This window comes from Polypterus senegalus, chromosome 8 (assembly GCF_016835505.1).
Source record: "Polypterus senegalus isolate Bchr_013 chromosome 8, ASM1683550v1, whole genome shotgun sequence".
NCBI lineage: Eukaryota > Metazoa > Chordata > Cladistia > Polypteriformes > Polypteridae > Polypterus > Polypterus senegalus.
The window spans coordinates 122,950,580-122,974,440 of record NC_053161.1 but is presented as its reverse complement, the minus strand read 5'-3'; the positions used below and the strand labels follow the sequence as shown (position 1 = coordinate 122,974,440).

Here is a 23,861-nt window from a genome sequence, read left to right as displayed (position 1 = left end):
GTTACACCCACCTCTCAATGTATCACTTGCACAATCATGATTAAAATCTTTTTTAAGAAAAACTTTGCAGACATCATTGATGTTTTACATTGTTTTTTCCAAAGTTATGTTATAGAAAGTCTAATTGGATGGCAGAAAAATATGACTTTTCAATGGATTGGAACTTCATCAAGAGGTGGCCTGAGTAAACGGATGAAAGGTGGCATTGTGGGGTATGACAGCATGTTAAGTAAGGGGCTGAGTGGTTGAATGAGCCCTGAAATGGACTGGGAGACTCCTGTGAAGTATTGGCATCCCATTCCAAAGCTGATTTCTTCTTTTTGTCAAATCCTAAAAAAATATGCTGAGTCCCCTGTGACCCTGGATTAGCTTAACTGGATTTAAGAATGTAAATGGATGAATAAGGATAGAGATCTTTAAACAACATTTTGCTAGTAACTGATATGCATTCTACTAATATATTATATTATTATTATTATTATTATATTATATTAAATATTGAATTTACACCCTGCAGCACCAATTATGCCAGGATAGCCTTTGGCCTAACTAGTGCAACTAAATAAGACCAAGTGGGTCTGGGAGTGTAAAGAGTATGCTAAAAACTGGATTTCAAAACAGCCCCCCATTTAGAAAAAATGTAGTTAAAATTTCTAATGTGACATTTTCTTTTTAGACAATTTAGATTTTATATTAAATTACTCCTTAGGTACCTTGCATAGAAAAACTGTTAAGTTTAACTGTCTCCAGTAAATTGTTCACAGTGTCATACTATGCAGAATCAGAATCAGTTTACTGTTAACGTACAGCATAAAACACAAACACATAAAATTAAATTTTATACCCTCATGCAAAAACATTTTATTATCTTTAGATAGAATTTTTAAAAATCTACAACCATTTCCAGATATGCATTGTGAGTACAAGGGATGCTTATCTCGAAGGACTTGAAAGAAAGAAAATGGACTGGGAAATGAAGCAGCAAGTGGGGAAGATGAAAGGGAAGTCGTAAAAACACGCCTGAGATCAAAACCAATACAACAGAGAGCCAGTCACCAAAGCAGGAAATGCAAAACAAAAATCAAAGTCAAAAAACACCATTGCTGAAGCTTGCTTACCACCTGAATAGCCTTTCCTTAAATAACTGATACGAATCTCAAGTTTTTGATTGACTTTTTCTAAAATCTTAGACACTAAATATTTTGGGAAGACCCCTAAACAGTTCCAGGGGTGTTGACATCTCATCCAGCACCACCATCAAATGTGAGACTGGCAAAGGTGTTACTGCCAAGAGCAAAATGCGAAGAAAGATGGGAAAACAAAGTGGCATTGTGATGAAGTCACCAAAAGTGATAAAATATGATAATAACATTGGACATAGTTAAAAAACATAATGTGCCTAAATGAATTCCTTGTGTCCAAACACAAATTCACAACACAATGCTGCATGGAGGAGACTATGGAGGGGACCTAATGTGGGTCTCCACAGTCCTCAAAAGCATTGATAAAGTAGATCTGGCAGAATTATTTAAGGTTAAGAGTGAATTACATACTCAAGAACACCAGATGAAATTAAAGGGAACAGCATTTAAGACTGAAGCCAGGAAGCACTTCTTTAATCAAAAAGTTATGGAAATGTGTAGTAAAACATGTAGTTAGAAACCCTGACAACCTTTAAGATGGATCTGGATTGAGATATTGAGAGAGCTTAGCTATTAGCTAAACAAATGATCTTAATGGACTGAATGGTCTCCTCCCATTTGTTAAATTTCTTATGCTTGTATGCTCTATTTTCTTATGCTACATACACGGATTTAAATCCTCCACAGTGAACCAGCACAGGATTAAGTAAGTATGACAATGTATGAAAAAATATTTAAAACTAAAGCTGCACTAACAATAATTATCCCTATCTAGAACATGAGGAAGCTTTTTTTTTTAATTTAACAACCTTATTGCCATATTAGCAAATCAAAATTTGAACATTGGCTGATTCCTGCCTTGCTGCTACAGGGTTTGCCCGCTTGGGCTCAAAAGGATTTAGCTGTTTCAAAGGGTATTTAAAAATGAAATATTTCCATGTTCATTATTTTGTGCTAATTTTTTAAGTGTTTATGACTTTTAATCTTCATGCCACTAAAAAGCATTGACAAATAAATAAAGGGGATTTCCTTCAGCTAAAGGCAAAAACTTGAGTGCACTTATGGAAACTTAAGGAGCAATGCAAGAAGAGACTAAGTGATTCAATGAATTACTCTATTTTTGTAGATACACCCTTTTCAAATACATTACTAAGAAATATGTATTCAGCCCTTTAGTGACTAACAGAAAGCTGGACATCTTGTCTGTCTTACTTTTTACAGCTAGCAACTCTTCCTTTACTGTTTCCATCATCATTACTCTTTACTCTCTAGTACTCGTTATAGAGTATTTCACACCCGAGCACTCTATTCTATTACTCTATGGCCTTAGGACCATGTTCATCCTTCTGAAAGTGAATAATTCTTTTCTCCTATTAAATTTGCTCAAAGCAGTGGCTGACCTGTCACTATACTGAATTATACTGTGACACTTCATTTTGATAATTTATCCTCAACTGTTTGATAAGATGTCTGTCTTTTTATATCCTACAAGTTGTATGTTAGTATGTGTATCTACTTTTATTTGAATGTGCTAGACTGCATCTTGTGTTCGAATTTTATTAAGAGATATTACAGACAATGCTGACTTTGTCAGATGGTATGTTGAATAAAAATGGTTAATTAAATATACCAGAATAAAATAAAAAAAGAATAATCAGGCGATTTCCAGGAGTGTTAATGTGATTCTGCTCAGGCACACAACCTCCTCAGACCTCAAAGCTTTCAAAGCCACAATAACAGCTTTCTTTTATCGCTTTTCAGCAGGTACCAAACCTCGGAACAAGCAGGCTAATGTTCCTTTCTGTCCATCTATAGGTAAAAAAGTGCCATAATGAAAAATTTAATGAGGCACAAAAATGAATGTCTTTCATGATTTTACCGCCTTCTTCACTTTTAGGACAATTGGCAACATTCGAAGTGTTCTTGGCAGCCAGCCCAAGTTATTTTTGTTCTGTAACATGAATTTTAAGAGTATTTCACATGTTGCAAGAAAGGCCTGAGAATAGATAAGAACTGGTTAGAAAATAAATGCTCTTGATATTTTTAAAAGAAAAAAAATGCTTGAAAAAGTTAAAACAGAATAACATAACATTAAGCTGTGCCAAGTGAAAGCTTTTTCACCAAAATTACCATCATATTGACAAATACACTGTGTAGTTGTATTTATAACATATAAAATGGACCATTTTAAATTAATCAGACACTACGAATGCATACTATTGTCATTACAATGCCTTATATTAATATTCTACCATTTACAACTACAGTGATTTCGATATGGTTTCTTTAATATTTTGACAAATCAAAATCTAGTCATCCATCCAATTTCCTTCAGGCAGGGGGCAACAACCTATAATGTGCAAAAAACCCTATGGTATTCGAGGGCGTCTCATCAGCTGGAGAATATTATCAGTTAGGATACGGTTATCTAAGGTAGATAAATAGGATTATACATACTAGTGCAATCTAAAAACAAAAAACATGCCAGCATCACATAGAAAAAGTATTTTTATGACAGACACACATTTAGAAACTCTGCGTCAAAGACTGCTACAGCTTCACTCTGAACACCAGATCCCCTTAAAGTGTATACAGATCTCCCATCTGACCTTGTACACTATTGGTGACAGCTGGGAAATAAAAAGATCTCTTGGTAGTGCTGCCACAGGTTTATCTCAATAATGGGCTTATTCCCACTTTTATTTGTCACAACAGTACTGCCAGAACTGATACAAACTGAGAAGAAGACATGGCCAGCTTGAGCTGTTCCTAACCTGAACACTGTTGGTATCACAATATTAGCAATTGGCGTTGCAGTCTTCACCATTATTGAGATGATGCCGCATACAGCCAATCAGTAATGGCTGTTTAGTTTTCTATGAAAGTCTTCACCTTCTTTCTCAAACCTACAGTATTTCATTTAAATGAAGCACTTTTCTTCTGGTGCCATTCAAACATCTGTGAAGCACACAAACACCTTCTAGTCCAGCCTATAAAATGCTCTCTGCCCTCTGCTACAATGTTTTCTCACAAACTCAATAATGTGCACCTAGTAATCTATACCATTAGAGCATGTTTTCATTTTTTTTTCCACAATTTGGATTTTCAGGCTTTCTGAGGTTCCACAGAATTTCCTGTGTATTTTGCATTTTGATTCTAGCATGTAGTGAATCAACAGACAGACAGCATATCTTTGGTTCTGGGAAGCAAGGTGGTGCATTGGGTAATGCTGCTAACTAACATTGATGAGACCCCACATTTGACTCCTGGCTGAGGCGTCTGGCATGTAGATTCTGCATGGTCTTCCACATTTCGCTCTGCTTTACGCCAAAGATCTTTGTTTCGTCCAACAACTTACAACATTCTATTACTATGATTAGCAATTCATTCTTCCTACACAGAGATAATGACAATGGGTGGCATCCCTGTGATTAGGATAGTCCAGGACAAAAATGTGCTTGAGAGCAGATGGATGGGTTACTTAGACATGGCTGCGAGAGTAAGAATTTTTTTTACAAATAAGTGGAGACCATTCAGTTCATCATATTGTATTGTACTAATATCTCATCACATGTTTGAATGCTTCAGGGTCTCCATTTCAACTAGATGGCTGTGTAGCTATTTTGAGATTATCACAAACATTTGTGTGATGAATGGTTTCAATTTTGGAAATACAACTACTTTTTATCTCCTCTAGTAGTTGCTTCATCATTTAGCTGAAATTTTGTGGTAGATTAACTTCATTGATGCCTTCACTAAAAGGAGAATTGAGAAGAGTGTTATTTTGTGCCACTCCATTTCGAACCGAAAATTGAAATGTGTAGTGAGCAGTATTGTATGCTGCAAAGAATACAGATTTAAATAATAAAAAAATAATAATTTAAATACTTGATGCTAACAGAGATTATAGTTAAGACTGTTTGTATAAATACCAGCAAAAGTAACCAATCACAACAAAAATATGCCCTAACATGCAGTACTTTCCTATGTCCATTGTCATGCACATAAACAATGGGAATGTGGAGGAGGCTAAGCTTACAAAATAAACTTGGGAAAAAATAGGAGTGAGATCCAGCAACTAAACTCTATTCCTCTTCCAGCTCTAGAGTGGAAAGGACATCTCCAAAGACTGATGACACCATTTATGGTTACCTGTCTATATAAAAAAAAAAATGATGGGAAGTCGTCATTCATCCCATGGTCCACAACTATAACAGCCACACTTCCTGCAGAAGCAAACCTATCTAGGACGATCAGCAAATGATTGCCTTGATTTCTTTTGCATTTTCTGGTGAATTTAAAAATAGCATAATTGCTATTAAAGGGGAACCTTCTTGGGGACCCCAACATTTCATCCTGTTGCATCTGTTCTTCCCTTACACCATACAGTATATCCCCAGCCTCTCCGGGGAAACGTGTTAACAGTGGAAGAGAACGAGCATTCATTTTTGATTTGATTTGGAAGGCTTTCTCTTAACATGTTGGAGACAGGCTAATGCTGCACATGTGGCTAAGCTGGGAAGTAATCTGGACACGCTGTAGTCGGGAAAAAGAGGCAAAAAAAGGAATGCAGAGGAAGTATTCTAAAAAACTGCACTGCCAAAATGTTAACAACAGATTAAGATGATCTCCTCATCAAAACAGAATTTACACCATTTTATTTATGCAATCTATGATGACTAGATAGATAGATAGATAGATAGATAGATAGATAGATAGATAGATAGATAGATAGATACTTTATTAATCCCAAGGGGAAATTCACATAATCCAGCAGCAGTATACTGATACAAAGAAAGAATATTAAATTAAATAGTAATAAAAATGAAAAGAATTAAAATAAAATTAATGTTCGCATTTACTCCCCCGGGTGGAATTGAAGAGTATGGAAGTACTGTTATGAATGTCTGAAGTGGCTGAATCCAGAACAAATAAATAATGGTTGTATGCACAGGACTGGGAAATGGAAGTAGAATATGTTTGGTCAGTATACACAAATTCCTGGAAACAAATATTACTGTATATTCTACAAATCTTCAAAAGACCACATCTATTTACTCAAACATAAAGATTGTGAGACTCTACTTCGGTTTAGACTGTAGACGTTAGTCACAGTATTGTGACTGGGTCCAAATATTTCACTTTCCAGTTTCAAATGGATTTGTGAACAGAATTTGAACACCTTTGGAGAGAAATCTGTCTGTGTGCATTAGTGTGTGTGTGTCTATCTGTGGTTTGGATGTCAACATGTGAGCCTGCGCACACAATAACTGAAAACTCTCAATCAGAATGCAACTTGGTGCTTTTATAGTATTAGCTGCGTTATAAATGAGCCTATTAATTTTGGTAGATATACATTTTTTTCGACAAATGTATGATTCTTCATTTCAATTCCAAATAATAATTTGTTGAACCTGAAATAGGCTACTGCTTAAATCACAGCTTTTAGTTGGGAAGTCATGCGCAGGATACATGGAATAGTCTCTGCTCATTGTGAACTATATTATCTGCATCTCACAGATTTTTCCATGCTGTTGTTTTATTTTAAAATAATATTATTTCAGAGCTTAGTCAATACTACATATAAATATGTTGCATTTCAATTAAGTACACTACTTTTATTAGTTAGTTTTGATGATACACTTAGTTGTCGAATTTTCCTTTTCAAGAGCACAGTATCTGACTTCCAGCTATTTTAAAAATTTTCTTGTATGAATTGACTGGAGAAAAAAGAGAACAGTTCCAATAATTGAGTAAGCACAATGCCTAGAGTTAAAACCATGCTGAGACTGGTAATTATCTTTGCAAAATGGACAATTATTTTCTAAAAGAATTTCAATCAAGTTAAAAAGCATTCATTTAGCGGATTTACTGGAGAGGGAAAAATAAGGAGTGAGTTGACTTTTTATATTAATAATTTCATTCTATCTTTTCTTACTTTACATTTAAGACAAAAGACATGAAAGCATATAGAATCAAGCAAATATTTTATTCCACCCTTCCATTATCAAACCCACTTAATCCAATTCAGGGTTTTAGGGGGCAGCGCATTGGGACCAGTCCTTGGGGGGTGGGCACTTATTTTTGGCATGTGGGAAGAACCCTTACATGGAGAGGCAAACAGGCAGTGACCACACTCAGAAATAACAGTTCTTTAATGTCACTGCACTGGGTTGTGTGGCTCCTCCCAGAAACATTGCTTGACAAAAGACCATTTTTAATCTTGGAAAGGTTGTTTGCATATGAAATTCTTTTGTTGAGCTTTAAAAAGTCCCTGATATGCGGATAAAACAGGAATCTTGAATGTGTAGTATGCTACCTAGCAGGATACTACCAAATCAAAACTGAATGTAGTCTGTGGAGCTGAATGCAGCAAGACTCCTTTTAAAATCAGGAACCCATTGGAATTTCAAAAAGCTGTTATAATCTATTCACGGTTATTTATGCAGCCAGTTATGGATCTAAATAAAGGCTACTTTCTGGAACCTTCATATTCTTTTACATTTTTCTATGGCATCGCTCTGAAGAACCGCTTTGGCATGATTGTTTTGAAGAGTGCTGGCAGGGATTTAAGCATATAACTGTGATATTAATGCTAATCACTGTGCTCACGTAAATGTTTTTTGAGTGAAATTCTATTCCATAACTTAATATAGTTAAAGACTATTTAAAATATGAAAAGGAGGTGGATATTTCTATGTAACTTAAGACTATCCAATATGCATAAGCATATTTGTTTTTTTACAATTTTTAGCAGTACTGAATTTGATTTCTAACTCCTTGCTTTATAAATGTACGGAATGACCGCTAAAATGGACATCACAATATTTTGAAACAAGACAATCTGGGATCCAGAGAGAAGTTTAAAAAGTCTAAAACTGAATTAATAAAAAACTAAACTATAAAACAGTGCAATTACTAGGCAAGGCTACTGTCTGGATTGATAAATAGCATTGCTTATATCAATATTGAATAAAAACATCCATTACTGCATATGATTAATTTATTTCAGGAAGAAGGGGGTCAAAACCAATCTTGGTAACACTGGGCTTAAGGAAGGAGACAGCTGTCGATAAGGTGGGAGAGCATCATTCAAGGAATATTCACAGTTCAGGCAGCCTTGGTGTCACAATCCCTCCTAACCCATTAACAGCTATGTTTGTTGTTCTTCCAGATGGGCTTAAAGTGGAGAAGTACAAACAAACTGTGATTGCCATAACTACACTATTTCCACGCAGACTTATCTTGCTCAACTGGAAGAATCCTAACTTAACTATTCTAACTCAGTGGGTAACTGATGTTATATACTATTTGAAACTGGAAAAAATCCATTTCGCACTTAGGATCTGTACAGAACGTTTTCAAAACCTGGTAGGATCTAATCAATAACATTTTAGAATAAGCATTTAAACTGAGAAAGCAGGTTCTCTCCCATCTTTTACTCCATTTATCTTTATTCATTTATTAATTTATCTATTTACTTATTTTTACTAGCTTTAAGTTTTACTCTGCTGACCATGTTCTCTTTCTCAGGGGTGGGGGTTGATTGAATATTCACAGTCAGCAATTAAACAACACTTGTTGGGTTTTGAGGATAACACTGAGCAAAATTTGATTATGCATTAGGCATACTATTAGTAAAAGTACTTTTCAAACTCAGTTCATGTATCATAGATGTTCTAGCCAGGCTTCAAAGAATGAATCACTCATAGCTACAGGTTCTAAATACCGTAAAGACTAGAGAGCTCCTGTCTCAGTCTGGGAGAGATTATCATTATGCCAATTGCGGCAGACATCACAGTATTTCTATATAGTGTTTATGTGGCAAGGCTTGCTTACCATTTGGGTGCCCAAGCAATTCACAGATATACAATACTTTGCAGTTTTTACTATATTGTTTAAGTTCGATGACTTTCTTCAGTCTGTTTTTTATTTATGGTTAAGTAAGTGACCCAGTTTTTAGTGCCGCTGCATCACAGCTCCAAAGCCCTGCTTTTCTTTACTAACAAAGAGAATGGTCTTTTTGGAATTTGAACACGTATTCTGGCTGCCCCAAACTTACATCTCAAAGACATACGTGTTAGGGCTGTCTATACAAAACAGGTAGGCATGTGCCATACTATAGACTGGCACTCCATGTAGGCTGGTTCCGGACTTGCATAAGACTGTGACACTCAGTTATCTGGCACTGAGCTAAGCATTGTGTCTCAGTTCCTAAATAATGTATTAATGTAGGATGTGATGTTGTCTATGAAAGAGCCTTATGTTCTGCACCTTGACTGGAGAGTGCTGATCATGGGTCACCTAAGCTCTGCAAGTGGTGTAAGAGCTTCAGTTTTACAACTCTCAGCATCCTCAGGGACATAAATGACAAGTGTGACTAAATATGTCTCATCAGAAATTCTAAAGGCAAAAGTTTATAGTGTATGATACACAATACATAATGTATAAACACTGGACAATGTATTAGGCATCAGAAAGGTGGACATATCTGGTGATATACTGTGAAAGACATCTTATACAATTTTGTGTGTAGATGTCGGTAATATTTATTTGGCTTAACTTCTAGCATGTATCTGCTCTCTTTGGGGTAAAATATGGCCCTGAAGGCCCCCTCTTACAAAGCTGCATAAGGCTGTCTCTTTTTGATCCATGTAGAGCTACCACAACAAGTACTCTTACATACTGTATGTGCCTGAATTAAATCCTATATACACAACATACACTTTGGGTTGACCACCGTGCATAAATGGAATTAAAAGGCTCTTTAGAAAATGACAGTAAAACATTTAGTGTATACATGTGTATAGACACAATTAGGACACAATTAGAATCAGGCACCGGCAACATTAAATCAAAGTATCAAGCATTAATTTGGCTGAACACGAGTTAACATTTTGTTAAAGCATTGTAGTAAAGAATCAAATTTGTTAAATGGTAATAATCATATGTGTGTTCTCTGTAGTTCATCCAGAACTGGCTTCTACTAGATGTTAGCAGAACAGACTCATGGATGGAGTCTGACATCTAAGATTGGTGGGCCAGGTGAACCATTGCATTTTTTTAGAGTCTCAGGTGTACTGCTACAGTCTTACATCATATCCTATGTCAAATATGGCAGTTGTTCATAATATAAGTATACATTACGAAGTAAATCTCACTAACATTAGCACATTTAAAACTTCAAAATTTATTATGAAAGAACACATAAATACTGTTTAATTATATTTAAATTGTCTAAAAACATTGCTTTGTTAAGGAAAGGAAAAAACTGAATACAAAATATACATGAGGAAATCAGCTACCTCAAGCTAAATATGAAACCAAAGACTAGTCTATAATTGTTACTGTACAGACTATTTCTCTGTTTGTTTCAAGGACTGGTGACGTCCAAGAGACAGAGTAGCTTTGGGCAAGACAGATTATAGTATTTGTTGATCCATCCATTCTCTAAACTGCTAATTTAAGGTGGGGAGAGCTAAAGTCTATCCCAGCAAGCAACAGGTATATGGGCACTAGGCCATTGCAGGGTGAACACACACACACACACACACACATACCAATTTAGCATCATTAATTCACCTAACCTGCAAGTCTTTGGACTGTAGGAAGAAACCAAAGCACAGCCACACAGACCCACAAGTAAACTCCACGCAGGGAGCAAATGGACCCCAACCCCTGGACTCCTTGCTACGTGACAGCAGTGCCAGCACTGCACCTCTGAGGGCCTAATTATTAACATATTTACATATTAATTGTGGCCTTAAAAACTGATTATTTGAGACTTATTTTTGTAACATAATGCATCCTTTGAGGGGGCCAACCCTTCCTCTAAAAAACCCCAACTTCTGTGTCCCTTAATTGGATTAAGTGCATCTTATAAGGAACAGATCGATAACAAAATTATATTTACACCAATTTATTAGTGAGGGATGATAAGATTAGGGATTCTCCTTCTCAGAATTACTGCTAGTATCTTTAGTGCTGCTCAAGGCCGGGAAATGGACAAAGACACTGACCTACACTCCAGAGACTCTCACAATAAACCTTTGAGTTTAGTTTAATCTAAACTGCATCTACTTCTAATGTACCCAACTCTTAGAGTATGGGTTTTCAAATGGCAAACATACCAAGAGATTTAGTGATTTCAGCCTGATGTTTTGTAAGATTTCCACTCACCTCTGGCTATGGGAAATGGTGGCCTAACTTCATTTTCTGTAGGGTAGCACATATGTGTGGCATTGGAGCGTTTTCCATGGTTGCAGTCCAAGATATCTTTAGGATAGCCCACTGAACCACAATGCCCACTTACTTCCATCATTCCTACAATTATTAGGCCAATTGCAACAATATAAAAATTATTCTCTGATTTTGAATTGACTAATTTCTTTTATGTTGATTTTGAATTAATTAATTGCTTTTATGTTAATATGCAAGACATTTCCACCCTTAGAATTTTTCTAGTATCCCTGGATGAAAGATATTAATTCCATTGAACATTTTTGCCAATAATTGACATACTTTCATTTGGCACTACCTGAGTCATGAATACCCTAACTATGCATGTAAATGAAAGTCTTCCACTGATAGGTTCAATATCTCATTCTCTTATCTAACAATTATAGTACGGTATGCAAGCTTTTCTTGTAACATAACCATTTCATGCAAAAATTGCACTGTATTCAAATAGTACAGATTGTGGAAAAAAGATTTCATTGTTTCCACTGCTGTATTAAAAGGAAAAGTGACATTTTATTTATGAAATTCTGTTATCTCTGGAGCAAGACAATTTCCTCATGAATGAACAAAACATAATGACATAATTTGCAGATTTGATTTTGTCCTTTGGCAAGTAATGAGATTATTTTTTGGAATCCTTTTGAAAGTGAAAAAAATGTAATATGCTTTTTCTGTAATGTAGTTGTCTACTTAGATAATCACACTTGGTGCTGCTCTGTGCACAAGAGCATCAGAATTGCACTTCTATTCAGATTGTTCAAACGACCATTACCTTAACCACCACAGTGAGTCTATTGGACTGGGCTTTTACACACATTACACACACTGAGGACATTCAAGCCTCATAATCAGTCTAATATTGAGTCTTCTGTAGTGGTCACCTGAGTGTAAAGGACCCCGAATTTAGCCTTGTTGATTTCATTACCACAAAGACTTCAAGAACTCTGTGTCATTTGCCATGAATCTGAATTTTGGCAGAATAAGTTACAGGTATTCCCAGAGCATATTTTGTGACTAATGAATCTTAAATCTGTAGTATTTAGTATATGGTCATTGTCTGTGGCCAGCTAACTCAAGACGTGGGGTTTCATTTATAAAGTTTTGTATGAATTTGAGCATGAAAATATGTGCACACCAATAAACAGGAAAATTCATACGTCAAAACAAAAGCTGATTTATAAAATCTGACATATGAACATTTTTATGCTATTTCCCAAAGTCTCCTTGTAACAGTGTGTACAAGAACAAGCCTTGAACCCCACCTGGATGCCACCCAGAAACAAACTTTCATGGACTATTTTACTCTACCTCATACATGTGCAATTCCAATGCTGCAGAACTTCATTGGCTGGCATTTAGACACCATTTAGCTGCATTTGAAGAGTCCCATGAAGCATTAAGCAACTGAGTACATGTGATTATGTGTGGCAAATAGAGGCTGTCCTTGTCACTCTGGGGTTCAGAGAAAAGCATAAGGCTCCAGCATCAGAGCAGGTAGCCACTATCACCTTGCACATGTAATGCCATGATTGCAGTTATAATGAATAGTACAGGCCATATAAAAAACAGAGGGTTCAGCCTGTTATATTATCAACAAGCCAGCCATCATATACAGTACCATCACGTCTGCCATGCCTACTTTCTTTCAAAATAAATAAATTGTGGTTTGACCAAGGCCACCAAGACACAACGTTTGACAGTCTGATCTTGGAGTTACAGGTGATTTGCATTAATGGGCCGTCACTGCTTATGCAAAGCAGCCTCATTTTCGGCAGGTGCCCATTTTGCAATATGAGTGCAGTAAAATGCACAGATTACATTAGAAAAACTGGACACTGCAGCAAACTGCTTTTTAATGATGGCCAAAACATGTTATCTTTAATATATATACACCCACACAATATAAAATCTGATGGTAGTGCTTCATTGGTCACTTAATCACTTCCAGCAGAACAGGCATGATGGAATGAAGCTTGATTACTGTAACGCACTCCTCTCAGGACTACCCAAGAAAGACATAAATCGTTTGCAACTAGTGCAGAATGTAGCTGCTAGAATCCTAACTAGGAAAAGAAAATCCGAACACATTTCTCCAGTTTTAATGTCACTACACTGGTTACCTGTGTCATTCAGAATTGACTTTAAAATTCTGCTTATGGTTTATAAAGCCTTAAATAATCTCGCCCCATCTTATATATCGGAATGTCTGACACCTTATATTCCAAATCGTAACCTCAGATCCTCAAATGAGTGTCTCCTTAGAATTCCAAGAACAAAACTTAAAAGAAGTGGTGAGGCGGCCTTCTGCTGCTATGCACCTAAAATCTGGAATAGCCTGCCAATAGGAATTCGCCAGGCTAATACAGTAGAGCACTTTAAAACACTGCTGAAAACACATTACTTTAACATGGCCTTTTTATAACTTCATTTTAATCGTAATTTAACTTAATCCTGATACTCTATATGTTCAATTTCCTCATAATAACTATTCATGGTGGCTCTAAAATCGGTACTGACCCCAACTCTCTCTTCTGTTTCTTTTTCCGGTTTCTTACTCAAAGCATCATGATGCACCAACATTGATGGACTGATTAAAAGGCAGAACTCTACGTGACCATCATCATCAAGCCCTTCTGTGAGAACCCTAAATACAAAGAGGACTGTTTCATTTATGTTAGGTAAAATGCCCAGAGGGGACTGGGCGGTCTCATGGTCTGGAATCGCTACAGATTTTATTTTTTTCTCCAGCCGTCTGGAGTTTTTTTGTTTTTTCTGTCCCCCCTGGCCATTGAACCTTACTCTTATTCGATGTTAATTAATGTTGATTTATTTTGTTTTATAATTGTGCCTTTCATTTTTCTATTCTTTAATATGTAAAGCACTTTGAGCTACTGTTTGTATGAAAATGTGGTATATAAATAAATGTTATTGTTGTTGACCTGTCGGCCAATTCACGCAGAGTTTTTTGAGAAATGCAAAATAAACAAAAAAAATAAATAAATAAATGAGCAGCTTTTTTCCAAAGGTACATATCACGTGAATGTACTACTGCCATAAATCAGAAAAAGAAAAGCTGAAATATATGTTTAAATATTTGTCTACCAATACATCAATTTTCTGAACACGGTAAGGTGTCCTACCTTGAATTCAGTTCTGTTGGTATGAGCAACATTTTCCCTGAATGTTGTAAAAAGTCACAAACAACTTTGACAAAATAAATAATCAATTTTCATCACTGCACAGCTAATAAAACTACAACTGAAACGACAGGGTACTAGGTTTAAGCATGCAGCAGTACCTCTGTACCAATAATATGAGCTATTCTCTTCTGATTTATTATGAATGCATTTTACAGTGCTCCGTATTATGATTTTGTGATTCTTTGTAGAAATTAAGTACACCGGTATATGAATTCAAGAATGTATTATCAAGCATTTTGAATCAAGAAAATCTTTGCTTGGAAATTAGCACATTTTAAAATCCCTAGTAAACTGTCTACTTTAATCTTTAAAAGAAATTAAGCATGGATTTCAAAGAATCTGAAAGATTCACCTGCTTTATAGCATACATGATACAAGTCTATTACAATTGCAAAGTTCTTTTTAAAAAGTCAGCTTATAAAAACTTTGACAAAATCAGAGAAAACCATTCAATTTGTTAAGCTCATTTAAGTAGCCAAATGGAAAAAATCTCCTGAAATATTGTCCAGATACTTAACAGTTTCAAGGGTTTTCATTTCGCCTGCAACACTCTGTGGTCAATTTGATAGCCAACACTCTTTGCATGAAGAATAGCTTCTTGAACACATTTCAGTTTCTACCATTTTCCCTGAGTATGTGACTCATTATTCATTGAGAAAGAATTTGCAATGCCTTTTATAGGTTAAGCTCACCTATAAAAAGCTACAAAGAGCTCAGACAGCCCTGTCATTTTTATACACCACTTACAATGGGTGTGTCAGGTTTACTGTAAAGATGCTCACCTTATCAATTCAAATCAACACTTTTGTAAACATTGCCATGCAGGATGTTGTTTGATTTACTTGTTTTACTTAAAGTATTTATTATTTATTATTGAAGTGCTCTCAGATAACTAAGTCTATCTATTGCATTTCCACACTTAGGTAAATATATTTGCAGTAGTACAAGGTTTGAGGTAGTTCTCAAAGCAATCTTGTTACTATCGCTCAAAAATTTACAAACAACAAAATAAGCAGCTGTTTGTTTCTAATGTTTATTAATTATGGGCAGATATCATGAAGTACATACAGCAAGCTGTTCTCTTACTTTTTGTAGCACAGGACGTGTAAAACAGATGAATTCTTATAAGGATATCATGTGTGTTATTAACAGGGAGTAACATGAGAGGCAATTAGTTCATTCCATGAGCAGTCAGCGTCTAAAAGTAAACTTTAATATTTCAGTTTTCTGCCACCTTCTTCCAAACAAGTACTTGTTATGAATTCACCAGTGTAAACATCTAAATGGTAACTTTTGCCAAATCCCAATGGAAATGCTAGCTATCTGTGGTCTAATATCTTGGAGCCTCACGGAAACAAAAAAAGGTAGAAAAATGAAAGCTCCTTCGGCCCACCATTTTCTGAACTCTTTCAATCCAGTTTCAAGATTGTGAGGAAAAAGAGCCAGATGAAAGCCAGAATTTACTATTCTATTGTCACCTTCTAGCTGCCCACTTTGTGGGTAATGATTCAGCCTTATTTGTGGAGTTATATTTTAAATAAGAGAGGAAGGACAAAATTTGTAGCATGAATACATGCAAATGCACACAATTCACACATGCATTCAACTGCAGAAATAAATAGAAAAGAAGAAAATATGTACCAGCCCATCATGTGTCACTTGCTAAAAATGGATGGATGAATAAAAACTGTTCCTACCAAAGAACTGCTGGCTTTTGATAGATCTTTAAGTAATCTCAGGTGCTGCATTCAGCACCAATGAGACTACTTTAAAATAAAATGGAGGTTCCTGCTGGTTGCTAACAATAGATGAAACCTGAGTTTCCAAGTGGTAAATAAATACAAACCCGGTTACCCATAAGATAGGCAGTTTAGCTAATACAAGGTTTTTGATCATAATTTTCACTGGAAAATGCTATTCTTCATAACATCTCACCTGGTTTTCTGTGAAATTATAATCCAGAGAATATTGCAGTTTCCCAAGTTTTTCATCCACTTTGGGTTCATCTTCTTTTTCACCATCAGTTAGCCCAGTTTCTGCATCATCATCCTTCAGCATCTGGAGCAGATACACCAACATAAAACAGAGTGAGATTTCCATTTGTGACAGCACTGAAGCCTGGGCTTAGCTACCTAACCAAGCAACTAATGATAAAGGAGAGACATTGTGAAATTTGACTTGCAACCTGCCATGCACAGTCTTAATTAGGAACGGCAATTATTATTTTGTGGTATTTCTGCTAGTCTGGAATGGCTTTTGATTTTCCAAGTAAATTGGAAGAATCCAACACGAAAACCTATGCACGCACACAGCATCCCTGCAATCAAAACCTATTCTAATCATTCTGGAGAGAGAAAAGTGTAAAGGGTGTAGAAGGAACCTTTCTTTAATTATCTTCGGTGACAAATCTAGACAGCATGCTGTTTATATGGCACCTGGCTCTGGGCTAAAGATTCTGGAAGTTGACAGATTTTCATGGTGCATGCATTAAAACAGAAATTGTTCAAACTGATGAAATTCAGCATGGGACTCCTTCATTAACAACAAAGCATTTCCTAGATGGCAGCTGTGATAGAATCATGATGTTACAAACTTGAGCAGGGTGTCTTGTTATGAGTATGAAAGCTATAAGCACCATGCCAAGACATGTTTCCGCTAAAGGGTGAAATGTTTTGGCTCTTGTTCATTATATCTCCATTCACAAAGTAATAAGCAAAGGTTGAACAACATTGAGAGTAGATTTAAAAATGATTCAATAATATTTGGACTTAATTCTTCACCACCGTTTGCAAACATTATGACATTATGGTATTAAATCATGATTTGGGCATACAGCAAATGGTAAAAGCAGTAATAAGAACAGAAACAGCAGCAAAGACCAGTGATAGAGCATGTGCTAAAGACAGTAGTGGTTTCAAAATGTAATTTTTAATACCTGTTCATTGTTGGCATGTAATAGTTAAATCCCATATATTTATTTGCATTGCATAAACTCAGTTATTACTGTATGTGATGGACTACACCACCATTAATGGGTCACAGTATTTGCCAGTTCATATGTTACATATTAATGAACATGGGCCAAAATTATTTAAAACTACTGACTTGAATGCTTTTTAATTAATGCCAATAAAACTTAGTAGTCTAGTAACACAGAAATACAAGGCTAAAGACTCCTGATTTAGTAGCATTAGTAGAAATAATAGCACTATCACATGCAGTAAGTACAGCGGAATTCTTACTTGCATGTCTGACCCGCACGTAGCATGTCATACTCTCAGGCGCCTTGATAAACAAGAAAGCATTAGAAATGTACATTCTTGTTCAATCTGGTGGTGTGGCTATTCATTTTACTTAAAATGGTTAGAGTAATCTTTGCATTTTGAGTTTATCTAATTCTCTTTCGCTGCTTCAGCTTGATTCTTTTTACGGCCTTATTCATCTTTTGGCTATTTAAGGTGGCGTTCACTCCCATTCTGATAAAGTTATTCATAGGTGCACTGCATGGGGCTTTAAGTTTGGATGTGTTACTACCAATGACGGATCTGATGCCAGAACGTCGTTGTATTTGGCCTGATATTTTCCTTTGCCATTATAAATTTTTGGGGCATGTGGCAAGAGCTACAGGCAGATGGAATTTGCAGAGATTTTATTTGATTTTTCCCCTTCATGTTTGTCAGCTATTTTTGGATTAATATTTACTTATTTATGTTTAGGCACATTGAGAACCCAATTTATTATAACCAAGTAGCAGTGGTACATTCTATTCCAGCATCTGCATCAACATTATGGAATGATCATTCCCAAAAAAACTGATTTAACCTTCTGGAGTAGTCAGATACTCCAGTGGGAATCTCTTGGGAGAATGTAAATGGGTGGAGTTCATTGTCAGACAGAAGAAACTGAATGAAGAGTGGACGATGTGACAGCCTGGAAAGACAGACAGTGTGGGAATAAAATTTGTGAATAAGGTAGTGTTATCTCAGGGGTAAATAGGAGTAGAGTGAGGAACACACATACAGTATAGTAAGCGCCTGGTTATAAGATGTGGCTCTAGTAAAAACCTTTAGCCAATGATTCCTTTCATGGATTGAGTTGAATAGCTGTATTTTATAGAATTTGGATATCTCAGGGTAAACACATAAGGTACATTGATCTGCGTGACTCAGATAAAGTCATCTAGGTGTTCTGCTTATATGGAGCTGATTTTAACTGCACTGCACAACTGTGACTCTTTTGCATTACACAAATCAGAGTTTTTTTTTTTTTTACTGTTTTCAATCATATATGGAATTCATTCTGGATTTATAATCAATTTACTATTGATTCTCTTTGTGGTAATAATATTCATCGTAATGATGATGATGTCATCGCATCACCATTTTGAACATCTGTTTTGGTCAAGGATGCCAGAATTTTGTGCCTAGAATCACGAGTGTTGCCATTCTGTTTTTTAGTAATAGCACAAATTGCGCCATCAACTATAGATAGTCCTAGCTGTGATCATTAAACATCTTGACATTTCTACAGTAGAGTAGTTGGGTTAAAAAACAAGTTATAATAAGGATTTTTTTGTGCTATTATTAACATTTTATTTTTGGTTGGTATTCTGCCTTTCACAATCAGTTCTCTTCCTTCTCTTGATTTTTTTTTTTTTACTGTTTCTGCCTGTTTCTTTTTACAATCTTATTCATCTCTTGGCCATTTATTTGGTCTTAGACTATTCTTGCCGCAACCCTAACAAAAATGCAATGTTTAGGATTTACTGTGGTACAACTGCCACGTATCTTTGTGCTGCTGTTTCCTATTCTTGAAGTCCAGAACTATTTTGTCAAAGTTTATTAATATACATTTGTTTTCACTAAAGTTCAAATGAAAGAACAAGATAGCACATCAGTGTGGTTCATCCTTTGTTGTGCATGCCAGAGACTTGCCATAAATATATACAAATATATTTATATAGGCAAATAAAACAGATATGTCTAATTCTTTGACATCAAACTAGCTCATATATAAATATATATTATATATATTTATACTGGGTAGCAACTGCTGTCAGGAAGGGTTAAATCAGAGCAATAAGCCATTAACATTCAAATAATAACCTACCGCCATTGATAATCCAGAATAGTCATCAGACACAACACAGATTAGGAGGACATAGAAGGAAGAGACAAAAATTTAAAACAACCACACACAATATTGAATGCAAGAAACTGGACAAACATAGAGGAATGACTTATGGAAAGAGAACCGTCTTTAGAGAATGTACAGTAGCTTTAATGGGAGAAGCTCTTCACCTAGTTAAAATAAACTTTCTGTATGCAATATAACACTTAAAAAATGATATTTATAGACTTTCAAGGTTTAAGTATTATTCACCAATTAAAAATATTGAAAAAAGGAAGACTGCATTGTAACCACTATTTTTTTTTTTAACTAAGAAATGAAATTCCTGCACTCATCACTTTATTTTTGATTCATATACAGTACAATAAAATAAACAAAGACAACAAATATTTAGCATTTTATGTTCTATTGTACATTAGCTATACAAAAACACGTGTTACAGTTGAAGAACTGTCCTAGCTACTGACTTTGTAGCAGGACTTAGCGAGGCAGTGAACCAGGAGACTGTCAAGGGGCACTGTGCTCTGATGTCCCAAGGAATTTAGAGAAACATCCCTAATACCTCAGGTGGAAGACAGTAAAGGTGTGCACAGATTAAAGGTAAGAGTGTGCATGTAGGTGAGATTAGATTGAGAGACATATGTTAAGAGCGAAAGGAAAACAGGTCAGCTCTGCTATTAAAAGTGGATTCTGACACCCCTACAAGTGTTATAAGGCCTTACTTTGTAAACTGGTGTTTTACTTTGTATTCTTTCCTATTACACTCCCCAGTGATTAAATGAAATACCTGGATTCAATCTGACTACTGGTGTCTCTGGTCAGGTGCTAAGTGAGATGGATCGTGAAAAGGATCCAGAAACAATCTACATGAAAACTGGCATGGTAGAGCAACGTAGCCAGGTATGCAAATTCATTGGCTTGAATATCAATTATGCTTGTGAGTTCCAGTAATAATGATGATAATAATATTTTTTTTTACATTTATACATTGCTTTTCTCACTACTCAAAGCACTCTACACACAGGGAAGACCCAGGAAGTCAACCCATAACCTCCTTACTACAAAAGTCCACATTAGCATCCAAACAAAAAGGTGATGAACACACAGATCCAGATCATAGTGACATCAGGATGCTTTTAATTTTTTTGTAATACACTAAGAATGCTGTGACATTATCATTAATAAATGAGTGTGCTTAATAACAGTCATATCTTTTCTGTTCTTGAGGCCAGGCATTCAAAGCTCCTTGTTGGCCATATAAATGTGATAATGGAACAATGCTGGCAATGACAGCTGCAAGAGGAATCTTATGGTTGTTCAGAATAACCTGAATGAAATAACACCACAATAGGTAGTGTGAATTATGTGACTGCCACATATTGCATTCCACACTCTATGAAGATTAGACAACCTCTTTGGGTCACTAGGTATCACGTCATTCCAGAGGCTGACAACTTGCAGATATGAGTTGTACAACCTCTCGGAGACTCCATATGCTGCTATATGGTACATCCTGGATCTTAGAAATCATTCATTTGTTGTAACTGAGAGTGGTTACTGGCTGGGGCTTAAAAATAAAAGCTCCTTCCAGTCTTATGGCTGTTAAACTTGTATTCAGGATTACAGCATTTAGTAAGGGCCCAACTAGTAGGAGAAAAACAGCTTAGGGTGTGAAGGAGGACTTCAGTGCCGTATTTAGATGAAGGTAACCAGAATGTTTGGTGTACAGTATGTGTGAGTGAACAAGCAACCCGATGGAGTATTAAGGCACCTCACTTGCTTATGTATGGGGTACAGTGTCTTTTGTTCTGCTCCCCTTTTTGTTGCACCTTGTGCTGAACCTGTTTTGTTCTTTTTTCATTATGATGCTCTATAAGTTTGGTCCCTTTGGTAATTATCTGAGTTTAGGGACAACTCTAAAGCATATCCTACAAGCTACACATGTCAATGATATTTCAAGAAGACTCTGTTCTTCATTGTGTATTCTCCTGGTGTCATTGTCCAACCTTATATTGATGCCATTTCCCTATGCTGTGTCAATATCTCTCTTCTTACTCAGCTGTGTCCCTGGGCTTACCTTCAATAAAGAATATGTGGGACAGAGTGAGATACTATGGTATGAACTGTTAACTCTTCACCCTCCAGAGGTGATCACCTCCATGGAATAGCAGCTTCATGTTCCATGTCTAACTACTTAGTACCAGTATGACTCCATGCCATCATCAATAATGTGGTTTTACCTGGTATGAATGAGCCTCACATGTTGCCTAGAAATTACCTCCAAGTGTCTTCTGAATGATATGTTCTGTATGCTTATGCTGAGACAAATGGGATCGCTCCTTCTGGATACAATTATGTTATCGGCAAACTATACATACATACAAACACATCTGTATATGTGTGTAAATTACAAACACGCAATAAATTTGGATGTGTGCTACATACAGCATAAACACACATTTATGCATTACACGTAACCGTTATAACGATACACAGTATTTACTGCATACAGTAAATTTTAATTCATATAACAGTTTGTTTAATTACTAACCAGAATGATAATACTGAGAGTACAAGAACAAGTTAATAAGGGGATCTGTCAATGCTAACAAGATTAAATCTGAAATATCATAAATTAAGTAATTTCCTCTGTGCACATTAATTATGAGCAAACAACAATTAGTTTGAGGAGAGAAGCAGATGCATTACATTAAAAAAAGACAAAGAGAAATAATGTTTAAAACCATGCTGCAAAAAGATATTAAAAGCAGAGATTTTATCGGCCATACTAAGTAAAAGCTAATCATTTGGCAGAAAAATACACACTGTACAGCAATATGTCAATCATGAGCCGAAGTTGACTATTAAATGTTTAAATTACTGTTATATGAGATAGACAAACACATAAAACATATTTTTACTTAAAAAAATAAACTTAGCAAATAGAAAAAAAACAGTTACATGCATTGTATTAATAGACCGTATTATATACACACTGATTTGAAATCTTCTAAAATCCCTAATATCGGACACTTGAGAGTTTAGAACTTTAACGGCAACCGCTTTAACGGTTACCAACGGTAACTGCTCAGATTAATGGCACTTATATTGTACTATATGTACAGGTGTTTATTGCAAATAAAGGCTGGCAAATTATATTTTTATAATGAGAGTCTGCAGAGTAAAAGGTCACAGAAAGTTCTGCTAAGAAAAGTCAATGGATATTAGCTGCAGGTAAAGTTCATTGAGGAAATGCTCTGGTTCAGGGCATGATATCAGCAATGACAGTGTAGAAGGAACCTGCCCAGTTTGGTGTATTCATGCAAATTGATAGTGGGACAGGCAAGTGGGCTGCTCTGCAGAAATAACTAAAAGCAAGGGGGATCATGGGCTTGTAGGCTTAGACTGTAGACATTTTAATTCTTCTTCGAAGCAGATCTTTGTCATTAATTCATAAATGGTAATATATGAAATAGCTTGCAGAACAACATATATTCATTTGCTGTACCCTCTTTATACAATATACAGGTAGGCAGAGTTTAACACAGCAACATCTGCAAGTGCAGTGGTCAGCATCAATTCTTTATGGATGTAGAGTGCCGACTTTGAATCTCAGGCCAGCCAGTCACTCTCACTTTGGAGTTTCAACATTCTATTCATGTTTATCTGAGTTTTACTGAAGGAACTTCAGGCTCCTTCTATATCCTATGTCCTGTAGTGTTGCTCCATGCCTCGCATCCAGTGCTGCTGAGAAAGGCTTCAGGCTTCTGCTTCCACAAAAATGATCAAGCAGACTCAGTAAATGAAGAGACAGTATATTATTTAGTTATGGAAAAATGCAATCCATACACAAGTGTATCCTTTCCTGTGATATGTGTTAGAGTAGTACAAAGGTGAACTTTAAAGCACAAGATTGTCAGCTCAGTCTCCACCACTGACTGACTATGTGACAAGCTGCTTAACCTGTCACTGCTCCAGGTGTAGAAATACTGTAACTTACAATCGATTGCAGTATTAATGGATGTTTAATTTACTTTTGACAAAAGCCTCAGCAATATAAATAAATGCATTAGTGGAGGATAAGCTAAGCACAATGTAGGAATTGAAACGTGAAAAGAAAAAAAAAGCAGAGTGATGCACATTGTGCAAT

The 23,861-nt window shown here is 35.8% G+C and overlaps 1 protein-coding gene across 9 annotated transcripts in view; it reads right to left on the bottom strand.

Moving 5' to 3' along the window:
- Positions 1 to 23,861, bottom strand: part of syt1a (synaptotagmin Ia) — a 1,201,488-nt gene that overhangs the window by 146,120 nt on the left and 1,031,507 nt on the right. For 8 of the 9 annotated variants that reach the window (XM_039761726.1, XM_039761732.1, XM_039761731.1 and 5 more), the window contains one exon: positions 16,517 to 16,639. In XM_039761726.1, coding sequence (XP_039617660.1) covers positions 16,517 to 16,639 — 123 coding nt within the window. The remainder of the gene's footprint in view (positions 1 to 16,516; positions 16,640 to 23,861) is intronic. The other variant, XM_039761735.1, reaches the window with a different exon arrangement.